Source organism: Ranitomeya variabilis, chromosome 8, assembly GCF_051348905.1.
Source record: "Ranitomeya variabilis isolate aRanVar5 chromosome 8, aRanVar5.hap1, whole genome shotgun sequence".
Lineage (NCBI taxonomy): Eukaryota > Metazoa > Chordata > Amphibia > Anura > Dendrobatidae > Ranitomeya > Ranitomeya variabilis.
Genome location: NC_135239.1, coordinates 194,606,601 through 194,632,054, shown reverse-complemented (window position 1 = coordinate 194,632,054; position 25,454 = coordinate 194,606,601). Strand labels below are relative to the sequence as shown.

The window sequence follows — 25,454 nt, the reverse complement described above, 5'->3', positions numbered from 1 at the left end:
GGCTAAATAGGAAACTCCCAAACACTGATGGAAGCAGGTGAACAGAAGCAGCAAAGTGCAAACAAGTCACCAGTACCACCAGCAACCACCAGGGGAGCCCAAAAAGTGGATACACAACACTTCTGGTAGATTCCAGCAGAACATCAACTGTCACCCTTAATCCCATGTACAGGGATCTGGACTTAAAAAGAGGTCCTCTGGATTACTTCCACAGAAGAACAGCTATTCTGAGGTCCAGAGAAGCGAACCAGAGGCAAAGAGGCAAGAAAATAGTTGGATAGTCAGGTCAGAATCCCGAGGTCAGTGTAGAGACAAAATTGCAAAGAGTGAGAATAGTTAAAAAGTGAGCTGATCATTGAGAGAATAGCAAGGCACAAGTTACACAGAAGCAAGTCCGATTATAACTGGCAAGATTCCAGGAGCTTAAATATCTTGCAGCCCCACCCAAAACACTCAGCAGTGAACTTCTATGTCTTCCAGTATGATTGGGAACACAAGTCCCAGAGGACCCAAAATTTGAACTGTTGCCCGCTACAGGAGAGCGGTGCCACCTGTCAACAGAATCAGAGGCAGGAAGGTCAGGCACCGGTATCGGAAGACTTTAAGTACATGACTGCCTCTTGTTCTAACCAATGAAACTTCTTAAAACAGTTTCCAAAATTTGTCAGAGCATAGGGATTTTTCGAAAATAAAGACATAGGGGTAACTCGCCACCTTTTATCTTTGGTCGTGCCTCCATTCTGTCCATCGGTCACTAGAGTTCTAGAAGACCTCTGTTGATTGTAGCGGTTAGATGATTGATGTGAAGGATGTCACCACTTATGGTGGGCTAAAATAGAATAGGAAACCATGAGCAAAACAGCATTTTTCGAAAAAAAAAAAGGTAAAAATTTTCTTAATTCCGGATTGTGACCACCTGTGAAAATTCCAACCATGTTTCAGACGACGTAGACTACAATAGTTCATCATGCCATAGGAGGTCTTGCGTTTATGGAATGTGCCAATTAGCCATCTATGTGCTTGACCGTTCGGTTTTAACGGGTACGTCCTTTGTCAATGTCATAAAAATTCACGCCGAATCCTTACAACGTTTTTTTGTTTACATGTAATTGAAACATTTTTCACCATTTCATTTTTGCTACATTATTATTAATAGGCTTCTACAAAACTAATTCATCATCAGTATCCTAAGAGCAGATATAAATAGTGCAGAGCCGCTAACTAGGGCTCCGTCATTAAGGATTTACTTATAAGAATTCCAGGAGATGCTTAACGACCGTGCATTACGATTATTTGTGTATAGAGAATGGCCTCGGCGGGAATAGAAGTGCAGCAGAGATTATACAATGCAGCCATTCTGCCATGGCCTTAAAATAAATATCCACCTTTGATGGGTTTTTTCTACATAAATTACATGCTGATTCTTTTTAAAGGATATTTTTATACTGTTTTTTTCTGATTACAAGCTCCAAATCCCTTTAATAGATTAACATTGAATTACAAGACTACTTACTGCCACCACTAGGGGGAGTATAGGAGCTCACTGCATACAGTTAGACTAAACATTAAACTTAAAGAGTAAACATCATTAGTACGCATGAAAAGAAACAACTTTGTAATATATCTTATCAGAGAAATCTGCTTCTTTCTCCTCCTGGACTGATCTTTCACTCTCAATTTACAGGGAAAATCTGTATTCAGTGAAGACAGATGTTCACATCAATTAGATAGGAGATGACAGTTGGTGCTTTTAAAATTCTATGAATAGGGGAGGAGAAAGGAGGAGCTGGATACAACTGTTCTCCATAGAACTTTATGAGCACCAACCGTCATCTCCTATCTCAGTAATGAGAAAGTCTGTACTCATTGAAGACACATTTTACCCATGAATTGAGAATTTTGAGACTGAATGATCAGTCCAGGAGGAGAAAGAAGAAGATTTCTCTGATAAGATTTTTATTTTTCATTTCATGATCTGCGTAAAAAAGAAATCTTACAATTTCAACACTGTAGTCTTCCAATTAGACTCATGCATCCAGTACTTTCAGGAAACGCACATAAACATTAGCAGCGACAGACAGACTTAGACCTGATGTATTGTATTGATGCTGCTAATGAGCGTGTGCTCAATAGGTCATTGTGGAGGAGCAGTGACATCACCTACTGTGATTGTCCTATGTTATCAGTTATCATTGTCTTTGATGACAATAAGACTTCTGAAAAGTCTTTTGTAAAGAACAGGAAGTGTGAATATAAAATAGCCCTGGTGGCCAATGTAAATATTGAAATTTTTTTTTTAAAGCACATTGTGAACTAAAAAAAATAAATAAATAAAATTTAACGCAAAATCCTAATTTAAAGAATAGACCATTTTATAATGAAACGTTGGCTATAAGCAGGATTAAGAGACCATGGTCAGAAAATGGATGAATGCCTAGTTAGCAGTTATTTTGTGCTATCCACTGTACTATTTGCCAGCCCCCCAAAGAAGCCTACGTGAAACGCGCGTAGGGGCTGGCAGTCTGGTCACAACACTATGACCGATATGGGTAAAGATCAAATTTAAACTATCCACTGTACTATTTGCATCTCAAAGGTCCATGAACACTGTTATTTATGGTTTAGTATATTCAAAAACTTGGTCCTACCGGTCATATACTTCTATTATAGTGTTGTCTTCCAGACACCCCCTTTTTTTGTGTCCTTCGCATTAAATTCTACTTATATATTTGTGTACCTAATATTTCAGTGATTTTATTGCTATCTATACTTAATGTCTATGTACAAATAAACTATTTTTTGATATACTTTAAAGACAGTTCTCATGACTTCTATTGTTCCAATTTTCTATATATTTATTTATTGATTTATTTATTTGCACCTGTTAGGTTTTATTTATTTATTTATTATTTTTTACCTGCTTTTTTTAAACTTATTTAGATATTTATTTATTTTTAACCTGTTATTTTTTATTTATTTATTTTTACCTGCTACTTTTCTTTACCTACTTAGTTATTTTTTTTTTTTACCTGTAATTTTTTAATTATTTATGTATTGTTATTTGGTTTTACCTGCTATTTTTATTTATTTCTTATTACCTGTTATTTTGCATTTATTTATTACTATTATTTTTTACTGCTATCTATTTTTTAAACTTACTTAGTTATTTATTTATTTTTACCTGCTATTTTCTTTAATTATTTATTTATGTTTATTTTGTTTTCCCTGCTATTTTTATTTATTGACTTATTAATTTTTACCTGTTATTTTTTATTTATTTATTTTTACCTGCTTTTATTTTTACCTTCTAAGTTATTTATTTATTTTACCTGTTATTTTTTAATTATTTATGTGTTATTATTTGGTTTTACCTGCTATTTTTATTTATTTCTTATTACCTGTTATTTTGTTTGTATGTATTACTATTATTTTTTACTGCTATCTATTTTTTTAAACTTATTTAGTTATTTATTTTTTTTACCTTTTATTTTTTTTAAATTATTTATGTTTATTTTGTTTTCCCTGCTATTTTTATTTATTGACTTATTTATTTTTACCTGTTATTTTTTATTTATTTATTTGTACCTGCTATTTTTTTTACCTACTAAGTTATTTATTTATTTTTACCTGTTATTTTTTAATTATTTATGTATTATTATTTGGTTTTACCTGCTATTTTTATTTATTTCTTATTACCTGTTATTTTGTTTGTATTTATTACTATTTTTTACTGCTATCTATTTTTTTTTACTTATTTAGTTATTTATTTATTTTTACCTGTTATTTTTTTTTAATTATTTATTTATTTCTATTTTTGTGCCTGTTTTTTTTTTTTAGCTATTAAATCTTTCATTCATTTTATACATTGTGCCCCCCATAAGGTAATAAAAAATCTCGGGGGGGCTTTAAATATTGAAATATTTTTATCTTATTTCCCTTGTAACTGGGACTGGTATATTAGCCCCAGTCACACGGGAAATACAGTACTCTGGCTGCACAGCAGCGCTGTCTGAGTCTCCCAAAAGCTCCTGCTCCGTCCTTATACACAGCGGTCACATAAGCGTTGGGTTTCATTAACATTTTTTGCATCGTTTGCCTTCTATAGATTCTGTGCTGCAAAGACCATCCAGTCCATAGGTGGTAACTTTTCAAAGTTGTTGCTGTTTTTCTGAGAAACAGCTCCACAATGGCCAATAGGCGGCATCTGGTATTGCAGCTCACCTCAAATCAGAACACAATCCCTGGACAAAAATAGTGCTGTATCTGCAATAAAAAGAGGTGGGTTGGTGTTTTATAGAAAATGTAATTTGTAACAGTCTAGCCCTATACAGAAATACATAATCTACTTTCCTTGTCCAGAGAGTAGAAAAAAAATTAAATTCAATACCACCGACTAATGGAAAATTTGAATTCTATAGCGAAGGGCCGTATCCATAATTTAATACCCTGTGGATCTGCCTGAATAATAGCAAATAAAAAGCCAAATTTAAATAAATTGAATAGATTTGCAAAGTTTCCGGAAAATTAAAGTTGTATCTGATTATTATAGGTCGGCATTTTTTGGACTTGATGTAGATAAGGTTTATGGAAGAAGAATGTTAAAAGTGTATGTAGGAAAATGAGATATGGAGGAGGGATGAGAACCGCAACTTCAAGAGACCCTCACTTTAGTTATATTGTTTACTACTAATTTATTATACATTTATATAGCGCCATCATATTCCTCAGCGCCCCTGCAAAAACATTTTTTAAAAGTTTCCAACTATGACCTATGCACATGGAAAAGTGTCTAATCTATCACATGGGGCCCACGTGGATTCCTATTAATTACCCATAAGCACACCCATCACCCTTTGTAATACCCCATTATAAAATTCTCTGTGCTCTATGTAGCCCAATATATATATAAAAAGTATATATATATCAAGCTATAGGCCTGAAGGGGGATAATAATTTTTCACCTACCATCCACTCCATATCTACCCACTACGCTCATATAAAAAGCCTTTTATTCTTTCTCCCACCTCCCTTTTTTGGGGGTCATCTCCAGCTATTCACCCCTTAAGAATCTGTACATACAATATGTTCATACAGCGTGCAATACAATGAATGATTATCCAGGGTACAGCCATCATACTAATAACCTGTGGATATTAACTCTCCTCCAGAAAGAGGAAACTCTCTCTATTGCCAAGTACTGGCGGTAAGTCAATGAGCACCTCCTTTATCAACCTTGTTACATGTCTAAAGCCCCCGATAGACCTTAAAACAACTGTGGGCTGAATGATCGTTCAGTCGGTTGTTTGTCCGGCCGCTGTCTCACCTGATTGTCTCATACGCGGGAGCTCTTATTCTGCTGAGCACTCCTGTGTTCTCTATCATAGACACGCTGCCAGATATTTCTTATGGTGGATTATCTCTTCTAGAACGAAAGGATTTGCAGTCCGAAATCAGACAGACCGATCCTTAATTTCACTGACAATCATCTGTCCGGGGCTGCCATACACATTAAACTGTCAACCAAACCTTTCGATATCGGCGGATGCATTAGTTTAATCTGTATGGGGTACTTAAGAATATAACCATTGCAAGATGACTATCCTTATTCATGTTGCACAGCTCAAACATCGACTTTTTTTCTTGATACCGAGCCATGGCGAATTGATAGATGAACGCTCTGTAGGAAGATCAATCTTGTACAAGCCTAGATAGGTCCACCAGGGTCTTCTCCGCCATTATCTTGATAGTATCAAGCCATCGGTTTTCTGGTCTACCTCTTCGCCTTGTTCCTTCCATTCTTCCGACCATGATGTCCTTCTCCAATGATCGCTCTCCTTGTATGATGCGTCCAAAGTAGACAAGTCGTATCTCAGTGATCTTTGTTTTCAGTGACATGTCTGGCTTGATTTGTTCCAAAATTGATTTGTTTTCTGTCTTTGCCATCCATGGTATTGATAACATCCTTCTCCAGCACCACATTTCGAAGGTGCCAATTCTTCTTCTGTCTTGTTTCTTTATCGTCCAGGTTTTGTATCTGTGTGTCAAAACAGAAAAAATAATAACAATCTTTATTTATATAGCGCCAACATATTCCGCAGTGCTTTACAGTTTAACAGTTCATACACAACAGTCATAAGTAACAACGTTAAAGATAATTCAATAATTAAAGCAAAATAAGATGACCCTGCTCGTGAGAGCTTACAATCTACAATGAGGTGGGGGAGATACAAAGTACATTATTTACAATAATGGTCCAGCCATCTTGAGGGAGTGTGGGGATAGATAAAGGCCACATGAGCTGGTCACCAGCTAGTATTTGTGGTGCTGTTGGGTGCGGTGGAGTTTGATGGAGGGTTATTCTCAGATAGTGATTGTGCTACACACGCACAAACTTACACATAAAATGACTTTAATTACGGAACATGAAAGGCCGCTCTGAACAGATGAGTTTTGAAGGAGCTCCTAAAACTGTGCAAGTTGTGGATGGTCCTAATTTCTTGGGGTAGAGCATTCCAGAGGATTGGCACAACGCTGGAGAAGTCTTGGAGTCGGGAGTGGGAGGTACAGATTAGTGCAGAGATTAGTCTAAAGTCCCTTGTAGAGCATATTGAGCAGGTAGGCCGATAAACAGAAATGAGGGAGGAGATGTATGGGGGTGCTGCACTATGGAGAGCTTTGTGGGTGAGAACAAGTACTTTGAATTGTATCCTGTAATGAATGGGCAGCCAGTGTAACGACTGGTAAAGAGCGGACACGTCCAAGTACCGATTAGCCAGATAGACGACCCTGGCTGCTGCATTAAGGATGGACTGGAGAGGGGAAAGTCGAGTAAGGGAGAGGCCAATTAATTGATTGTTACAGTAATCCAGGCGGGAGTGGATCAAGGCGACAGGTCTTTTGTTGTTTCCATGGTGAGTAAGGGGCGGATTCTAGAGATGTTCTTTAGGTGTAAGTGGCACGAGCGGGCAAAAGATTGTATATGGAATGTGAAGGAGAGATCGGAGTCAAACATAACACCCAGACAGCGCGCCTGCTGTCGGGGTGTTATTATGGTGCCACCCACGGAGAGGGAAATGTCATATTTAGGGAGGTTAGTAGATGGCAGGAGCAGAAGAAGTTCAGTTTTGGAAAGGTTGAGTTTCAGATAGAGAGCGGACATGATGTTGGAGACTGCAGACAGTCAGTGGCGTTCTGTAGTACAGCAGGGGTAAGGTCAGGGGATGATGTGTATAGTTGTGTGTCATCAGCATAAAGATGGTACTGAAAGCCAAATCTGCTGATGGTCTGTCCAATTGGGGCCGTGTAGAGGGAGAAGAGAAGGGGGCCAAGGACTGAGCCCTGAGGTACCCCAACAGTGAGAGGAAGAGGAGATGAAGTGGAGCCAGAGAACAGAACACTGAAGGAGCAGTCAGAAAGGTAAGAAGAGAACCAGGAGAGAGCAGTGTCCTTAATGCCTAGTGACTGGAGCCTAGAGAGTAGGAGAGGGTGGTCAACAGTGTCGAAAGCTGCAGAGAGGTTGAAAAGAATGAGCAGAGAGTGGTCACAGTTACATTTTGCTGTGAGACAACTATGTTTGAGCCGTGTCTTCATCGCTTACAGGTAGCAAATTCCAATGAGTGGAACTAGAGAGATAGCTTTCTTCCTCCTTGAGAAAAGCTAATTTCCAAGTGATTTCCTCATCCCTCGACCAAAATTGTGCCGCTAATTATAGACCTGTCTCTAATCTTCCCTTCATCTCTAAACTCCTCGAACGCCTGGTCCACTCCCGTCTTACCCGCTATCTCTCAGATAACTCTCTTCTCGACCCTCTTCAATCTGGCTTCCGCTCTTTACACTCGACTGAAACTGCCCTCACTAAAGTCTCTAATGACCTGCTAACAGCTAAATCTAATGGTCACTACATGCTAATTCTCTTGGATCTCTCCACAGTATTCGACACTGTGGATCATCAGCTCCTCCTCACTATGCTCCGCTCCATCGGCCTCAAGGACACCGTTCTCTCCTGGTTCTCCTCCTATCTCTCTGACCGATCCTTCACTGTATGTTTTGCTGGTTCCTCCTCCTCTCCCCTTCCCCTTACTGTTGGGGTTCCTCAAGGATCAGTCCTAGGCCCCCTCCTCTTCTCTTTGTATACTGCCCCTATTGGACAAACAATCAGTAGATTTGGGTTCCAGTACCATCTCTATGCTGACGACACCCAATTATACACCTCTTCTCCTGTTATCACGCCGACCTTTTTAGAAAACACCAGTGATTGTCTTACCGCTGTCTCTAACATCATGTCCTCCCTCTATCTGAAACTGAACCTGTCAAAAACTGAACTCCTCGTGTTCTCTCCCTCTACTAACCTACCTTTGCCTGACATTGCCATCTCCATGTGCGGTTCAATCATTACTCCAAAGCAACATGCCCGCTGTTTTGGGGTCATCCTTGATTCCGAGCTTTCATTCACCCCCCACATCCGATCACTGGCTCGCTCTTCTTATCTGCATCTCAAAAACATTTCTAGAATTCGCCCTTTTCTTACTTTCGACTCTGCAAAAACTCTTACTGTCTCACTTATTCATTCTCGTCTGGACTATTGTAACTCTCTACTAATCGGCCTCCCTCTTACCAAACTCTCCCCGCTCCAATCTGTCCTGAATGCTGCTGCCAGGATCATATTCCTCACCAACCGTTACGCCGATGCCTCTACCTTGTGCCAGTCATTACACTGGCTACCCATCCACTCCAGAATCCAGTACAAAACTACTACCCTCATCCACAAAGCACTCCATGGCTCAGCACCACCCTACATCTCCTCTCTGGTCTCAGTCTACCACCCTACCCGTGCCCTCCGCTCCACTAATGACCTCAGGTTAGCATCCTCAATAATCAGAACCTCCCACTCCCGTCTCCAAGACTTTACACGTGCTGCGCCGATTCTTTGGAATGCATTACCTAGGTTAATATGATTAATCCCCAATCCCCACTGTTTTAAGCGTGCCCTAAAAACTCATTTGTTCAGACTGGCCTACCGCCTCAACGCATTAACCTAACTATCCCTGTGTGGCCTAATAAAAAAATAAAAAAAAAAACATACACTTTATGCAGTTAATAGCCTCTGTGTCTGTTCTGCTACATACTTAGGCAGTTAACTGGTTCATGCAGCTTTACATGAACACCCGAGCCTTACACTATGGCTGGTCCAAATAACTAAAGCAATTGTTACCATCCACCTCTCGTGTCTCCCCTTTTCCTCATAGTTTGTAAGCTCGCGAGCAGGGCCCTCATTCCTCCTGGTATCTGTTTTGAACTGTGATTTCTGTTATGCTGTAATGTCTATTGTCTGTACAAGTCCCCTCTATAAGTTGTAAAGCGCTGCGGAATATGTTGGCGCTATATAAATAAAAATTATTATTATTATAGTCAAACAATACCTAGACCTCTATGTTTAAAACTTCCAAGACCAAGAAGTGAAGGTGTCTGAACCCATGCTGTGGACACCACGTGAGCTTGTCCTAAGCCCTGGGCAGCCATTGGTGTTCACTGATAAGATGATGAACATGAAAATGTAACTGCATCATAATAAGAAGCTAATGGTTTGCCGTCTCCCACATTGGCAGGCAATGAGTCAATACAGAACATCCTGCTGTCCTCTACAATGGAGGATGGTGCGGAGGAGGGTTTATATCCTTCAGAAGGGCAGGCTTTATGTAATGATGCAGAACAGAAAAAAAAAACTTTGATATGCCTCCTGTGGTTTCCTGTATAAAAGAAGGTGAGGATCTCCCAGAAATAGGGATTGTGACAAGGAACAGAAACAGAGGGTCCCGATAGGCACAACAGGAGAAGCCAGCAGGACGGAGAATTACTGATTGTCTAACAGATGTTCGCTTCCACTGATCTCGTCTTGCTCCATGTCCTGTCTCTCAGCAATGAAACCAGAGCTTTGATCGAATCTCAGCTCCCCTGCAATTACAACAAGTTCAGCAACCGGAACAAATATTCCCATTTTACTGTACTAAGTCATTACAAGAAATGCCATTACATATACAGTAGTCTCCGAATTAGAACATGATCATGTATCAACTGATCTTTATGGATCATATTAGGGTTTTATACTGTATATCTACATAAAGTGCAAATAACAATAACCTTGAGCTGGAATTTCAAGGTCAATAAGGAGCTAAGATTTCTATGACTTAAGTGAATGCATAATATGGACAAACTTCTTCCATATGGATCATAAAGGTATTTAGACAATATAGAAGGTTGTGCCAAGAGCGGAGCTATAGAGAATGAGAAAAAGTCCCAGCCAAAGTGCAATCCTCACTCTTGAGCATTGTGATTGTCCATTAAAATCAATGAATGTCCACTAACATTATTGGATGTTTTCAAATGTATCAGTAATTACCCCAAAATAAGGGAAAGTTGATAAACCCAACCTCTTGGCAGACCTGTTCAATACAATGTAGACTACTTAGGTCAGATGTTGTAGCAGAGACTAATTTTGAGGATTTCAAAGAACTCACAACTACAAGGTACCAGAAGACGAGTTTGGACAGGTTGGAAATCCTTAAAGACATTGTCCACTACTTGGACAACCCCTTCTGAATCTCTGTTTCCACCCAAGTAAAATAATAACACTTATACTCACCTCCAGTGCCGGCGCAGTTCCAGTGGTGTCAACATTGTCTCTCCTGGGGCTCGTGTACCAATCAACACTGGCTTCGCTCTCCCCTCTTTATGGCAAATGAAGACATCGGGAGGAAGAGAGAGAGCGGCCGCAGCTCTCATATCCTCAGGATGTTACCGCAGCTCTCACTTCCTCAGGATGTCAATTATGTGTACAGGAGATAAGAGTGAAGCCAGCATTGATTGCCGCAGGGATCGCATGACATAAAATGTTACACAAGCCCTGGGAAAGCCAGTGTCAACAATGCTGGAAAGGCACCGATACAAGAGATGAGTATAGGTTCTATTTTTTACTGAGGGGGAAACAGGGATAAAGAAGGGGTTTACAGGAAAGAAAAAAAAAAGACTTTGGGCTATGCGTCCTAGCCAGCTCACTGACTGCCACAGGGGCACGGAACTCCGTCAGGGCTTGACATGAATCAACAGGAATACAAATGCAAATGTTCCAGCTCATAAAATAATTTCTTTATTCTTCAACAATTAAAACATGGTGATAGGCAGAATCCCCAGTGGATATTAGTGTGCACAAAGCGGGCACTGGCAGTCCAGCAATGCGTTTTGATCCTGTAGTGGATTACCCCTTCCAAGACCACTTTAAGCCTTACGGATTGTACATTTTTGTTTTTCATTTTTCTTGTGCATGCGTTTTGCCGCGTTTTTGTTTGCGTTGTGCGTTGCGGCGCCGACGCTGCGGCGTACAACGCAAATGTGAACATAGCCTAATTTCTAGCGGCGTTTTTTTGCCGCGAAAAAACGCATGCGTTTTTTGCGGCAAAAAAATGCATTGCTGTCTATGTAAACGCATGCGTTTTTAAGCACATGCGTTTGTTTGCGTTAAAAACGCATGCGTTTTTATAGAAAAACACAAGAAAACACAAAAAAAAACAAGAAAATCCTAACCCTAACCCTAACCATAGGGATCCAAACCCTAACCCTAACCCTAAGGTTAGGATCCCTAGTAACCCTAGGGATCCTAACCCTAACCCTAACCCTAGGGATCCTAACCCTAACCCTAACCCTTAGGGTTAGGGTTAGGATCCTAACCCTTAGGGTTAGTGTTAGGGTTAGGATCCCTAGGGTAACGGTTAGGGTTAGGGTTAGGATCCCTAGTAACCCTAGGAATACTAACCCTAACCCTAGCCCTAGGGATCCTAACCCTAACCCTTAAGGTTAGGGTTAGGATCCTAACCCTTAGGGTTAGGGTTAGGATCCCTAGGGTTATGGTTAGGGTTAGGGGTAGGGTTAGGGGTAGGGTTAGGGTTAGTATCCCAAGGGTTATGGTTAGGGTTAGGGGTAGGGTTAGGGTTAGGGGTAGGGTTAGGGTTAGGATCCCAAGGGTTATGGTTAGGGTTAGGGGTAGGGTTAGGGGTAGGGTTAGGGGTAGGGTTAGGGTTAGGATTAGTATCCCGAGGGTTATGGTTAGGGTTAGGGTTAGGGGTAGGGTTAGGGTTAAGTTTAGGGGTAGGGTTAGGGTTAGGGTTAGGGTTAGGATCCCAAGGGTTATGGTTAGGGTTAGGGTTAGGGTTTGGATCCCTTTATCACCTTGATGGTGGGGGGTGGCTTATCAGTGACCTGGTGACCAGGACATTCTAATAAAAAGCTACCCCTAACACTAACCCTAGGGATCCTAACCCTAACCCTAACCCTAGCTAATTCTATTAATAGTGTGTTTTCTAGTTGATTTTGATGATTGGCAGCTGTCACACACTTCTCAGCATGCGTTTCAAAAACGCAAATGTGGGAAAAAATGCATGTAAACGCGGGAAAATGCCGCGTTTTGCCGCGATTTTTTTTTTTGCCGCAAAAACGCATGCGTCAAAAAAACGCGGCGTTTTGCCGCATTTACATGCGTTTTTCACCACATGCGTTTTTTTAAAAAACGCTGTAGATCAAAACGCAAGTGTGAAACCAGCCAAAGATGACAATTCCGTGATTTTTTTTAAATTTATACTATGTACTGCCTACAATTGCCACTGCTCCACTACGGTAATTCTGGAACAGTTTTTCTTTTTCTTCTGGGCCCCTTCGTTCTCACGTTATGCCATCCAGTTGTAACGATGCAAAATTTCTCTTCGACTAACTGGGCGTATACCACAGAGCTTCTTTGTAGGCAGGGCTGTGTTTTGATTGGGCAGCGTCAGAAAAGAAAAACATAACGCCCACAGAGAAGTTCTATGGTATACGCCCAGTTGGTTTAAGCGAAAATTTGAATCATTGTTACTGGGGAGTATAACTATGGAGCGCAGGATCGCACAAGAAGAAGAAACTGGAGTTGCACCAACTGGAGGAGTCACTTAAATTGAAGACCAAAAACAAAAAGGAAGGTTCTGTTTTATTATTTTTTACTGTTTTTATATGAGATTCCCAAAAAAAAGCAATTCTACCATGGTTTTCTTATGTTTTTTTTTCTTACTTTTATCTATTTACTTTACAGTAGGTTAATACAAAAAAAAATTTTTTTCCATAGAACATTAGAATGGCAGCGGTACCAAATTGTATTTTTGAAGAGAACTGAACAGCATAGCTCCATTAGATGTGTAGCGGCTGCTGCTGAGAACCGCAGATCAGTTCCTATTTTTTTTTATACCTGGCAGCAGGCGCTACACATTGAGCGAAACTGTGCTGTTCACATAAGGCCATCACTGGAACTAATAACTGCTGATTAGTGGGGGTGCCAGGTGTTGGACCCTCACTTATCTGATTTTGAGGACCTATCCGATAGATAAAGCATCAGTATAAAATGTCCAGACAAACCCATTTAAATTTCTGAACAATTTCCCTGGGGTATTGCATCTTTAAATAGGTGATGACAACCCCCGAGGAGCTTGTGGGTATATTTTACTGAATCTCCTCCAGGCTGCTTCCTACTGATAACATATGACTGTTGCTAACCTCTCATTTCAGCTTATGCCTATGACATGTGCACTGCTGCTCAGAGCCCAGCCTGCAGCATCTCCTGTGCTTCCGGATATGATCCCGTAGTTCCATAGCATCCTGCCCAAAGTCTTGGATTCTAAAGTTACTGCTTCTCAATGATCAAAACACTTTACTATGTGATAATTAACCTGGGCAGGATTAGTTCTTACCGGGGCTACTGACAGTGACATTGTTTTTCGGAATATGTAAATGAGCTGTTAAGATCTATGGGCTGGACATAGATCTCCCTGAGAATCTGCCTCCAGAGCTTATTTTAAGTGATAGGAGGCGTTACCAGTGTGAGACATGTAGGTGAGGAGAGCAAACTGTCAGATGGATTTAGTTTTTAAAAACCTGCATGCCGATATATATGTTGTTTTCGGGGATTGATCCTCTTTGTGACTGTAGACTTGTGAATACTCACAGCATGCACAGTGCATGCTGTCAGGATTCTCCAAAGCCGGTGTCGGAAGCAGGTGGATATGTGACTGCAAGTATGCGATCACGTTATGACCAGCCTCCTCAATACTTGTGGTTATGCGGCCACCCGTTCCCAGTGCCGCCACTGGAGAATCCTGACAGTGCGCACTGTACACACTGTGAGGACTCACAAGTCTGCAGTCACATAGAGTTACTGCAAATTTCAACCCTAAGTCTGGATAACCATTTTACGTCTTTGGCTAGATGACTGCGGAGAGCTGTGTAAAAAAAAGTGCTTCTTTCGGAGCAGCCAACTATGATCCAGCAGTCAATTTTTAGGAATTTTAAAGGGATGGTTAGAAAAGGAGGTAGACTGATCCCGGAGTCCCACAGTAATTTAACAAGGGGGGACTTTTCAATTACCACCCAGTTCCTATAGTTTTGCTGTAGGGCGGTGAGTGCAAATGTTACATTTACATTTGTTCTGAAAATTATACAGTAAAGCACACAATGCTGCAGGCAGGAACTTCTTCAAAATGTTGTTGTCTCTGATCTCCATATTCGCCTGAAGAAACCTATACGGATCCGTTATTTAATGTCATTGCAGATTTCAGTCAACCCACCCACGTTCTGATTCTATATGTGTCACACTGCGAAAGTGACTCGCGGAAAACTGTTTTATTACTACTACTATTTTCAAGTCCAGGTTTTTCTTGTAGGCATATGGTTTTGCTCAAAAGTTTACATACCTCGGCAGAATTTTTGCCTTCTTGGCCTTTTTTTCAGAGAATATGAATGATAACACCAAAACTGTTTCTCCACTCATGGTTAGTGGTTGGGTGAAGCCATTTATTGTCAAACTACTGTGTTTTCTCTTTATAAATCATGTTATTTTGGTGTTGTCATTCATATTCTCTGAAAAAAGGCCTAGAATGCAAAAATGTGTAAACTTTCGAGCGCAACTGCATATTCTCCCATCAGCTCATAGTCTTTCAATGTCTCTTGTTTAAAGAAAATGTATCATCAGAAAATGACATATATATTAAATAAGAATATATATATATATATATTCCGTATACATATATGTTTGTGTGTGTACATATATATATATATATATATATATATATATATATATATATATATATACACACAGTGAGAAATTATGTATTTTCATATTGATGTTAAAAAAATACAAGATATATATTTTTTTCTTTTTTAAAAAAATCTTATCATTTACGTATCTCAGTCTGTGTATATATATATATATATATATATATATATATATAAAATAAAATAAAATGAAAAGTTTTAATTGATGTGAAGGATGTATTATCATTTTTTTAAATTGATGTGAAGACAATAAAAATAATCGTGTGTGTATATATATACATATATATATATATATATAAATAATGTCTGTAATGCGCTGTGGAATTACTGGCGCTATATAAGTAAGTAAGATAGATAAATAATAAATATATATATATATATATATATATATATATATATATATATATATATATAAACACAGTATATATAAATAAATATATACAAACATATTGATGTGAAAAAATGCAAAAAATACATGTATATTTAAACTTTTTCTTCACATCACTATAACCAAAAACGTATTTATATATCTGAAATTGTATATTTACATATATATGGTATATATATATATATATATATATATATATATATATATATATATATATATATATATACTGTATATATATATGCAGGTTTAGATATATGTATTCTTTGCATTTTTTCATAGCAATATATATGAAAAAATGCAAAGGATACTTATATCTGAACCTGCATGTGTATATATATATATATATATATATACACCATAATAGAAATGATTATTGTACAGAATGTACGCGAGACACCGCTGACTAATTCTTATATTTTAGAACTATTGCCAAATTGGGTCAGATTACTGATATTCCTCTTGCAAAGAAGCATTGAGCCCTAATTTGTGAATTTAGATGAATGCGCTTTTTTTTCTCCACATAATAAGTTTAATTTGTTGCCAATGCAGAACGCTGAAATCTGTGAAGTGCGAAATGAGATTTCATTTATTACAGAAAGACGCCGTATACATAGAACATGACACAGGCCCTTTGCGCTTTTTTTTTTTTTAATAGACTTTCTAATTTTGCTTTCAGGAAAAAGCCATTATAAAATGTTTAAGGTTATTTTAATGAAATCTAATAAAATTTGTTTAAAACACCCATGTACCTTAAATTAAAGGTCCAGTGTTTAATAAGAGATATACAGTACAGACCAAAAGTTTGGACACATTTTCTCATTTAAAGATTTTTCTGTATTTTCATGACTATGAAAATTGTACATTCACACTGAAGGCATCAAAACTATGAATTAACACATGTGGAATTATATACTTAACAAAAAAGTGTGAAACAACCGAAAATATGTCTTATATTCTAGGTTCTTCAAAGTAGCCACCTTTTGCTTTGATGACTGCTTTGCACACTCTTGGCATTCTCTTGATGAGCTTCAAGAGGTAGTCACTGGGAATGGTTTTCACTTCACAGGTGTGCCCTGTCAGGTTTAATAAGTGGGATTTCTTGCCTTATAAATGGGGTTGGGACCATCAGTTGTGTTGAGCAGAAGTCTGGTGGATACACAGCTGATAGTCCTACTGAATAGACTGTTAGAATTTGTATTATGGCAAGAAAAAAGCAGCTAAGTAAAGAAAAAGGAGTGGCCATCATTACTTTAAGAAATGAAGGTCAGTCAGTCTGAAAAATTGGGAAAACTTTGAAAGTGTCCCCAAGTGCAGTTGCAAAAACCATCAAGTGCTACAAAGAAACTGGCTCACATGAGGACCGCCCCAGGAAAGGAAGACCAAGAGTCACCTCTGCTTCTGAGGATAAGTTTATCTGTGTCACCAGCCTCAGAAATCGCAGGTTAACAGCAGCTCAGATTAGAGACCAGGTCAATGCCACACAGAGTTCTAGCAGCTGACACATCTCTACAACAACTGTTATGAGGAGACTCTGTGCAGCAGGCCTTCATGGTAAAATAGCTGCCAGGAAACCACTGCTAAGGACAGGCAACAAGCAGAAGAGACTTGTTTGGGCTAAAGAACACAAGGAATGGACATTAGACCAGTGGAAATCTGTGCTTTGGTCTGATGAGTCCAAATTTGAGATCTTTGATTCCAACCACCGTGTCTTTGTGCGACGCAGAAAAGGTGATCAGATGGACTCTACATGCCTGGTTCCCACCATGAAGCATGGAGGAGGTGTGATGGTGTGGGGGTGCTTTACTGGTGACACTGTTGGGGATTTATTCAAAATTGAAGGCATACTGAACCAGCATGGCTACCACAGCATCTTGCAGCGGCATGCTATTCCATCCGGTTTGCGTTTAGTTGGACAATGACCCCAAACACACCTCCAGGCTGTGTTAGGGCTATTTGACCAAGAAGGAGAGTGATGGGGTGCTACGCCAGATGACCTGGCCTCCACAGTCACCAGACCTGAACCCAATCGAGATGGTTTGGGGTGAGCTGGACCGCAGAGTGAAAGCAAAAGGGCCAACAAGTGCTAAGCATCTCTGGGAACTCCTTCAAGATTGTTGGAAGACCATTCCCAGTGACTACCTCTTGAAGCTCATCAAGACAATGCCAAGAGTGTGAATGTACAATTTTCATAGCCATGAAAATACAGAAAAATCTTTAAATGAGAAGGTGTGTCCAAACTTTTGGTCTGTACTATATAATAAATAGAAAGACAGATAATAGATAATAGATAGATAATAGTTATATAATAGATAGATGATAGATAGATTGATAGATATATAGATAGATAGTAAATAGATAATGATAGATAATAGATAGATAGATAATAAATAGATAGATAATAGATAGACAATAAATAGATAGATAGATAAATAGATAGATAATAGATAGATAGATAGATAGATAGATAGATAGATAGATAAATAGATAGGAATCCAAAAAATGGAGGCAGCACACCATTCATAGTGAAAAAGCAGGAGCTACTTTTATTAGCCCATCTCAGCAAAAGTAGCTCCTGCTTTTTCACTATGAATGGTGTGCTGCCTCCATTTTTTGGATTCCTATAATTGAGGTTTGGTCTATGCATGCCTGGGGGGATTTGCACCCGATTTTCTTTTGTTTTTTCTTTTGTATTTTTGTGCTGCTCTAATATTCTTCTCTTTTAGATAAATAAATAGATAGATAAATAATAGATAGATAATAGATAGATAGATAATAAATAGATAATAGATGGATAATATATAGATAGATAATAGATAGATAATAGATAGATAGATAGATAATAAATAGATAATAGATGGATAATAGATAGTATGGAGAATCACATTGCCATGTTGAGTTCTTACATCGTCTTTATACATTACATGCAGTATTACCGCTTCAGAAACGTTCTCACATATCGCTGGTGGATCAATTTGACTTTGACACAAAGTCCGAGCTTCAATTCCATCTAAAAATAATCACAAGTCAGGACCCTCATCTAAACACAACGACTTTTATTCCTCACAACAGAACATCTAATCCCAGAAATCAGCTACTCAGTTCCGAGACATCTGAATGGTGTTATCTAAGCTAAATTGTCTCTTTTTCTCAATAGACCGTGGACAATGATGGTTCACTTTTTGATTTGCGGATGTTTTTCCAGTAATTTAGAATTTCGTAAAGAAGGAATTAATCAAATACTGTAATCAAAATGTAAGTCTGTGTTGTGGGGATGGAAGACATGTTGTCTCCGGTTACGTCCGTGTTCCATAATTCATTCCAGTCTTGATCGGTTCTGAATGAATTGCAATAAAATTCAATATGGAGAATACTGGTCAATAGAACTTTCCATAGAGTTTCGGAAACTTTATGACAGATTCCCTTCAACCCATATGAGAACTATACTCTAGTGATGACGATTTTTGTTGTCTGTTGTGCTGATAAAGTTTAGTGCCCCCCTAAAAAAAAGTGAAAGAAGTGACATGTTGCAGTTTTCAAAAACTCGGCAAGTTTCCGAATCAATCACGAAAATAAATCCGCGAGATTTCTGAAATCCCATAGACTTTTCTGGTACTGGAAAACGCAGCTTAAATTTTGCATAACAAATACAGCAAAAAAACGCAACGTGTGAACATAGCCTTAATCAGCTCATCATGTCATAGCGTGGTATTGTGTACTAATAACATTGCTTACTCATTTATCCCAATGAGTCCCCCTGATAACTTGTTAAAGTCGTCATCAACGTATCCAAAAACTCGCAGTGATATTTTTGATGGACGTCTGCAGAAATGTCACCGTTTTTCGACATTACTTGCACCCGTTGACTTTTGCCTAAATTATTTATTGTAGGAAGCTTATGAATTTTTAAGCAATGTTCTTACTGGAGACCATAAAATCAGATCACACTTACCCGCTTTGGTCTTTTCTGAACCGTCGAGATATAATAATATTGTTATTGTTGGATTGTTTGGACAATTGTTTGGTTACAATGTATCAGTTATCGGAGATTATTACGTTCGCACCGCACCGTTATTTTATGGGGTCGTTCTCGGACTGGACGGATATCGAGAAGGTGAATATTACCGCCAAACATTTTGAATTCACCCTTTTCCTACATTTAAACACCTAAATATTTGAAGCTCCATCTCTAGTTCAGAGAAGGACCCCCCAAACTAGGTAGGGCTTCAATCATCTTGCTTCAGGTTCATCTTAAAGAATCTCTAACTTTTATGCAAGAAAGGGGACGTATCGGTGTGCCCATTGCTTCTAGGTCATGTTTCAGGATCTTCTGACAAATTTTGCGGTGGTCCGGAGCCCCTGTGCCTTAGGCAGACCCTATGTAAAAATCCCACCAAGGACAACATCTCCAAGGAGTTTGTACGTTCTCCCCATGTTTCCTCCTGGGTCTTCGTTTTCCTCCATTCCAAAGACCTACTGACAGCATACTGCCGGTGCATCTGATGATGGGATTGCGCGCATCGATACAAGTCTATGGGTGAGTGTAAAACATCGGACTGCACTTGGATGTCATCCGAGTGCAGTCCGACATCAGCGACTGCTGACTGTTTACCGCTTATCCCAGTGTCTTTTATTGTCTGCAGGGCTGACACAGCTGCAGCCAATTACTGAGCTCAGCATCTCTGAGTTGATGGCATGAGCCGCTGAGTTCAATGATTGACTGCAGAGGTGGAAATCTGACTTCAGCACTGCAGACCATAACAGTCACTGGGATACTCAGTGCTGGACCAGGGGAGGATAGGTAAAGAACCATTTTTTCTCTCCACCTGGGAGAAAAGGGTGTTCCAAAACCTTTAAAACCACTTGATAATGTGTCCATTTTGACCTCTTCTTCGCTTGGTATCCCAAGATGAGTGGCATGAGAAGATCTGTCGAATGTTTAAGCTGTATGTACCTATGAGTGGCCACCTAGTGGTAGTGATGTGGATTGCAACCAGTTCTTAGAATGTTATTGAATTTTATGGAAATTAGAGACACAGTTCCTGCTGTAGTCTGAAACGCATCAGTACCTCTGCAGCAGTGACACTATTTTACCTGGAGATGTACTGTATGCGATGGACAGTGACAGATGAGACGTCCTCAGCAATATCATCACCTCCTTTAGCTGAGTGATCCACGTTATTGCACTAATTGATTGATTTCCTGTTAATTAGAAAATTTCTAAATTAGTTGCAAGCCAGTGACCCTAGGGGCCTGAGACAGACAAGCATGATGAGGATTAAACATCTTATGAAATGATTACTGCAGAGTTTAAATTTAGACCCATCGAAAAAAAGCCCACAGGAATCTAATGTTACTCTATTAGGAGGGATTGATTTACCTGCAGCCAATATGGCTGCAAATGCAATTTAATGAATGTGACTTTATAGTAGGGAGCTGTGATTTCCCAGAAAGCGATGAAATAAAATGTTTGGGGATCATAATTAAAGTAGTAACACAGTGACCTTTGATTTTCCAATTTAAATACGTCCTACATTTACTAAATGAAAGGAGAGATGATTTATTAGATTAATTAATGCTGCTGGAGTTAGGACAAATGATGTGACACGAGTTCACCTGTGAAGATTGAAGAAATGAAAATAATACAGGAGTTATATTAAATCAGGGGCATAGAGAGAGAGGTTGGTGCAGAGGTAGTGTCACACATAGGAATAGCTAGAGAGGGGTGCAGAGGTAGTGTCACACACAGGAATAGCCAGAGATGGGTGCAGAGGTAGTGTCACACACAGGAATAGCCAGAGAGGGGTGGAGAGGTAGTGTCACACACAGGAATAGCCAGAGATGGGTGCAGAGGTAGTGTCACACACAGGAATAGCCAGAGAGGGGTGCAGAGGTAGTGTCACACACAGGAATAGCCAGAGAGGGGTGCAGAGGAAGTGTCACACACAGGAATAGCCAGAGAGGGGTGGAGAGGTAGTGTCACACACAGGAATAGCCAGAGATGGGTGCAGAGGTAGTGTCACACACAGGAATAGCCAGAGATGGGTGCAGAGGTAGTGTCACACACAGGATTAGCCAGAGAGGGGAGAAGAGGTAGTGTCACACACAGGATTAGCCAGAGAGGGGAGAAGAGGTAGTGTCACACACAGGAATAGCCAGAGAGGGGTGCAGAGGTAGTGTCACACACAGGATTAGCCAGAGAGGGGAGAAGAGGTAGTGTCACACACAGGAATAGAATCCAGCACAAAGTACCAGAATAATCTGATCCACAGATAATTGACCAATCAATAAGAACTACAAATTACAGCATGGCCAATCGCAATATATACTAAAACTTAACATTTATTATATCATTAAAATCTGAGAACAGCATCACACACGTTCTCATAATCACCAGTGCTCAAGTAAAAAGATTTTGGTTCAATCTCACCCATATGAGTTTTTCCTTCTTGTTTCTCACAGCTTATTCTTTAGAAATAAACCGCTCCAGGAGGATAGAAAATATATAGTAAAGGGGGACCTTGGGGTCTATTTCTCCTTGTCGTGCCCCTGTATATATCCTGCCCTAACAAGGGCAGTACCCAAGTGTAATCCTGCTTAAAGGATACCCGTAAATAATGTAGCCTCCCTATATGGTGTATCTTCCCAACGCGTTTCCTCTCCCGTTGCGGGAATTCATCAGGGGAAGTTTAAAGTCGGCTCAAAAAGTTGCCTGCAGTGGCATATGCAACCTGGATGCACCAACTGATGTTGTCGGTGCCTCTCAATGGGGAAAGTGGTCTCTCACTTTCCCCATTGAGAGGCACCAACAACATCAGTTGGTGCATCCAGGTTGCATATGCCACTGCAGGCAACTTTTTGAGCCGACTTTAAACTTCCCCTGATGAATTCCCGCAACGGGAGAGGAAACGCGTTGGGAAGATACACCATATAGGGAGGCTACATTATTTACGGGTATCCTTTAAGCAGGATTACACTTGGGTACTGCCCTTGTTAGGGCAGGAGATATACAGGGGCACGACAAGGAGAAATAGACCCCAAAGTCCCCCTTTACTATATATTTTCTATCCTGCTGGAGTGGTTTGTTTCTAAAGAATAAGCTGTGAGAAACAAGAAGGAAAAACTCATATGGGTGAGATTGAACCACACACAGGAATAGCCAGAGAGGGGTGCAGAGGTCGCGTCACACACAGGCATAACTAGAGAGGGGTGAAGAGGTCGTGTCACACACAGGAATAGTCAGAGAGGGGTGTAGAGGTCATGGCACACACAGGAATAGCTAGAGAGGAGTGGAGAGGTAGAGTCACATGCCAGTATAGCCAGAGAGGGGTGCAGAGGTCGTGTTACACACAGGAATAGCCAGAGAGGGGTGCAGAGGTCGTGTCACACACAGGCATAACCAGAGGGGGTTGCAGAAGTAGTATCACCCACAAGAATAGCCAGAGAGGGGTGCAGAGGTAGTGTCCCACACAGGCATAGCCAGAGATGGGTGCAGAGGTAATGTCAAATGTAGGAATAGCCATAGATGGGTGTTGCATTGTGCCACAGGAACAAGACTCACACCAGTCATCGGCAAACTTCAGCATGAGAGCTTGTGAGACCCACTTTCACCAATGTTTCACTTGTGACATCTACCGTACCTGTGCACTTTTTGCTCACTATGTGTATGCCTGCTGTCATAGCTGTTACAGCGAATGGAGCGACCTCTGATTTAATAATTTTAATCTCTTAAAATCTTAAAATAATAATAAGTCAGCAATTGTGTCAGTTGTGTTTACGAAGCTCAATCAGGGGCGTAGATAGAAATCATGAGGCCCCATAGCAGAAGTTATCATTGCCCTACTCTAGTATGATTCCCCAACTGTATTGCCACACAGCACTCCATACCATGTAATGGGCCTCCATACAGTATAATGGTCTCTATACCCCTCCACTCAGTATAATGGCCCCAAGTTAACCATCCACACTGTACAGTGGCCCCCACCAGCCCTCCAAACAGTATAATGGCCCCTACCAAGCCCTCCAAACAGCCCTCACACAGCATGATGGCCCCACAAAAACCTTTGCACTGAATAATTGCTTGCATACAGTATAATGCCCTCCAGCTGCACCAGGACCCCCGACTTACGGGCTCCATAGGTGCCGCATGGTCTGATGGTACTCCACTGGGCTGGATATGATGGAAGATGATTGTAGGGTGCTAATGACTTTGTCATTACAGCTAGATGTCCCACTGAAGGCCCCATGTCTGCCACAATTGTATAACTAAGTGGATGGGCTTCTTATGAGAAATGCACTACAACTACAGCTTTTTCCACAAAAGAGCAAGCCCTGACAAATACTAATGCATAGCTCTTTGAAGATGAGGATGGAGTATAAACAGAAGCAAATATGGATCCATTTGGAATCTGATGCCTACATAAAGATGATGTCAGCCCTTCCGGGGAAGTATCTGTTACCGCTGTACTAGAAATAAATTCATCTAATGATCAAATTGAGTTTTATATATTTTATTTTAAAACTTAGCTTCTCTTGGGCCTGACTACGTTTGTGGGCCAATCATTGCACTATCCATTATGACCAGAAATCATTTGATTTCTCATATTCGGTTGGTTAAAAACGGCTACAAAAATGTCAGAAAACGTCACATTTCATAATTGTACTCAGTGGTGTAACTGGGGGTGAGGCTTTTTTACCTGGGTAAAAGGAAGAGCTTTAACAAGACACATTTTTTTGATTTGAATATTTAAATTCAGGCAATGAAACAAACATCTAGCCAAAAACAATCTTAAAAGACTTCATTATGTTTATACTAGCCTATGTCGAGAACCACAAAAAAAAGATCAGCCAAGTACCGCCCCCTCGGAGCCTGTACTAGCCATAATACAGTGCATTCATCTTGTCTATAAGGGTAACTAAACTTTTGAATAATTTTTAATTTTCTATAGCCCCTGTTCAATACTATTGAAACCCCCATGATCACTCAAACCAAAGCTTTCAACTTATAGACCCATAAACTTTCTATTTGATTTCTTCCTGTGGATTCAAGGGGTTTTGGGGTCTCAGAGCCCAGATCTCTGCTCCATCAGCAGTAGCGACCAGGGCTACAAAATATCAAAAATTATTTAAAAGTTTAATAAATAGCCCTTTAAACCTAGCATATATTGGCTTTTACTGTAGTGCATGTAGAGTAAAACTTGGGGGTAAAAAAAATCCTATTCACCAAAACAGTCTTAATATGTATTTATTTGGTTTTAACATCTTTTTGAGTAAATTGGTGAGTCTGCGATAAGTGTGTAAAATGCTCCTAGTCTCAAAATTATCACATCCTAACGGCTACTTCTTTTTCTCGCAGTTGGACAACCCAGACGAACAAGCCGCCCAAATAAGACGTGAACTCGATGGCCGTCTTCAAATGGCAGATCAAATTGCTCGGGTAAGACAGTTTATTACAATTTTTTTCCCGTTTACTCCTTCGACCAAAGCAAAAACGAATGTACTTTTTACAAATCAAGCCTAACCTGATCAAAAAGTTGTCCTCTTTGAGCAATATAGGAGTAATGAACATTCTAATTATTTGTTTTATTTAGATTATAGAGAAATTAGGGTCACGGGCCTCAATTAAAACAACATAAGCCTTAATTATAACTGTTAATGAGCAACAGGATTTTTGGATGTCCCTTGTAATCAACCATTTCAATCCATTGATTTGTGAAGGGCTTATAAAGAAAATATGAAGAAGGAAATCTTTAGGGTTGGTTTTCCAACTGGCCGTGAAAAATTTTGACATCAACGATGGTTTTGCTTTTGACGCTATTTTTGGTCTGGATTAAATATAATTAGATAGTGGATCTTAAGTATGCCAAAAGAATAAATAAGGGTATGTCATTTTGTTCTTACCAACTCTCCAGAAATATCGAGGAAGCCCAGATTCCTGGAAGATTTG

The 25,454-nt window shown here is 39.7% G+C and overlaps 1 protein-coding gene across 20 annotated transcripts in view; it reads left to right on the top strand.

Annotated features, from left to right (window-relative positions):
* CADPS (calcium dependent secretion activator) overlaps positions 1 to 25,454 on the top strand; it is a 434,847-nt gene that overhangs the window by 148,804 nt on the left and 260,589 nt on the right. For all 20 annotated transcript variants that reach the window (XM_077275863.1, XM_077275861.1, XM_077275860.1 and 17 more), the window contains exon 4: positions 24,864 to 24,944. In XM_077275863.1, the coding sequence (XP_077131978.1) occupies positions 24,864 to 24,944 (81 nt within the window). The remainder of the gene's footprint in view (positions 1 to 24,863; positions 24,945 to 25,454) is intronic.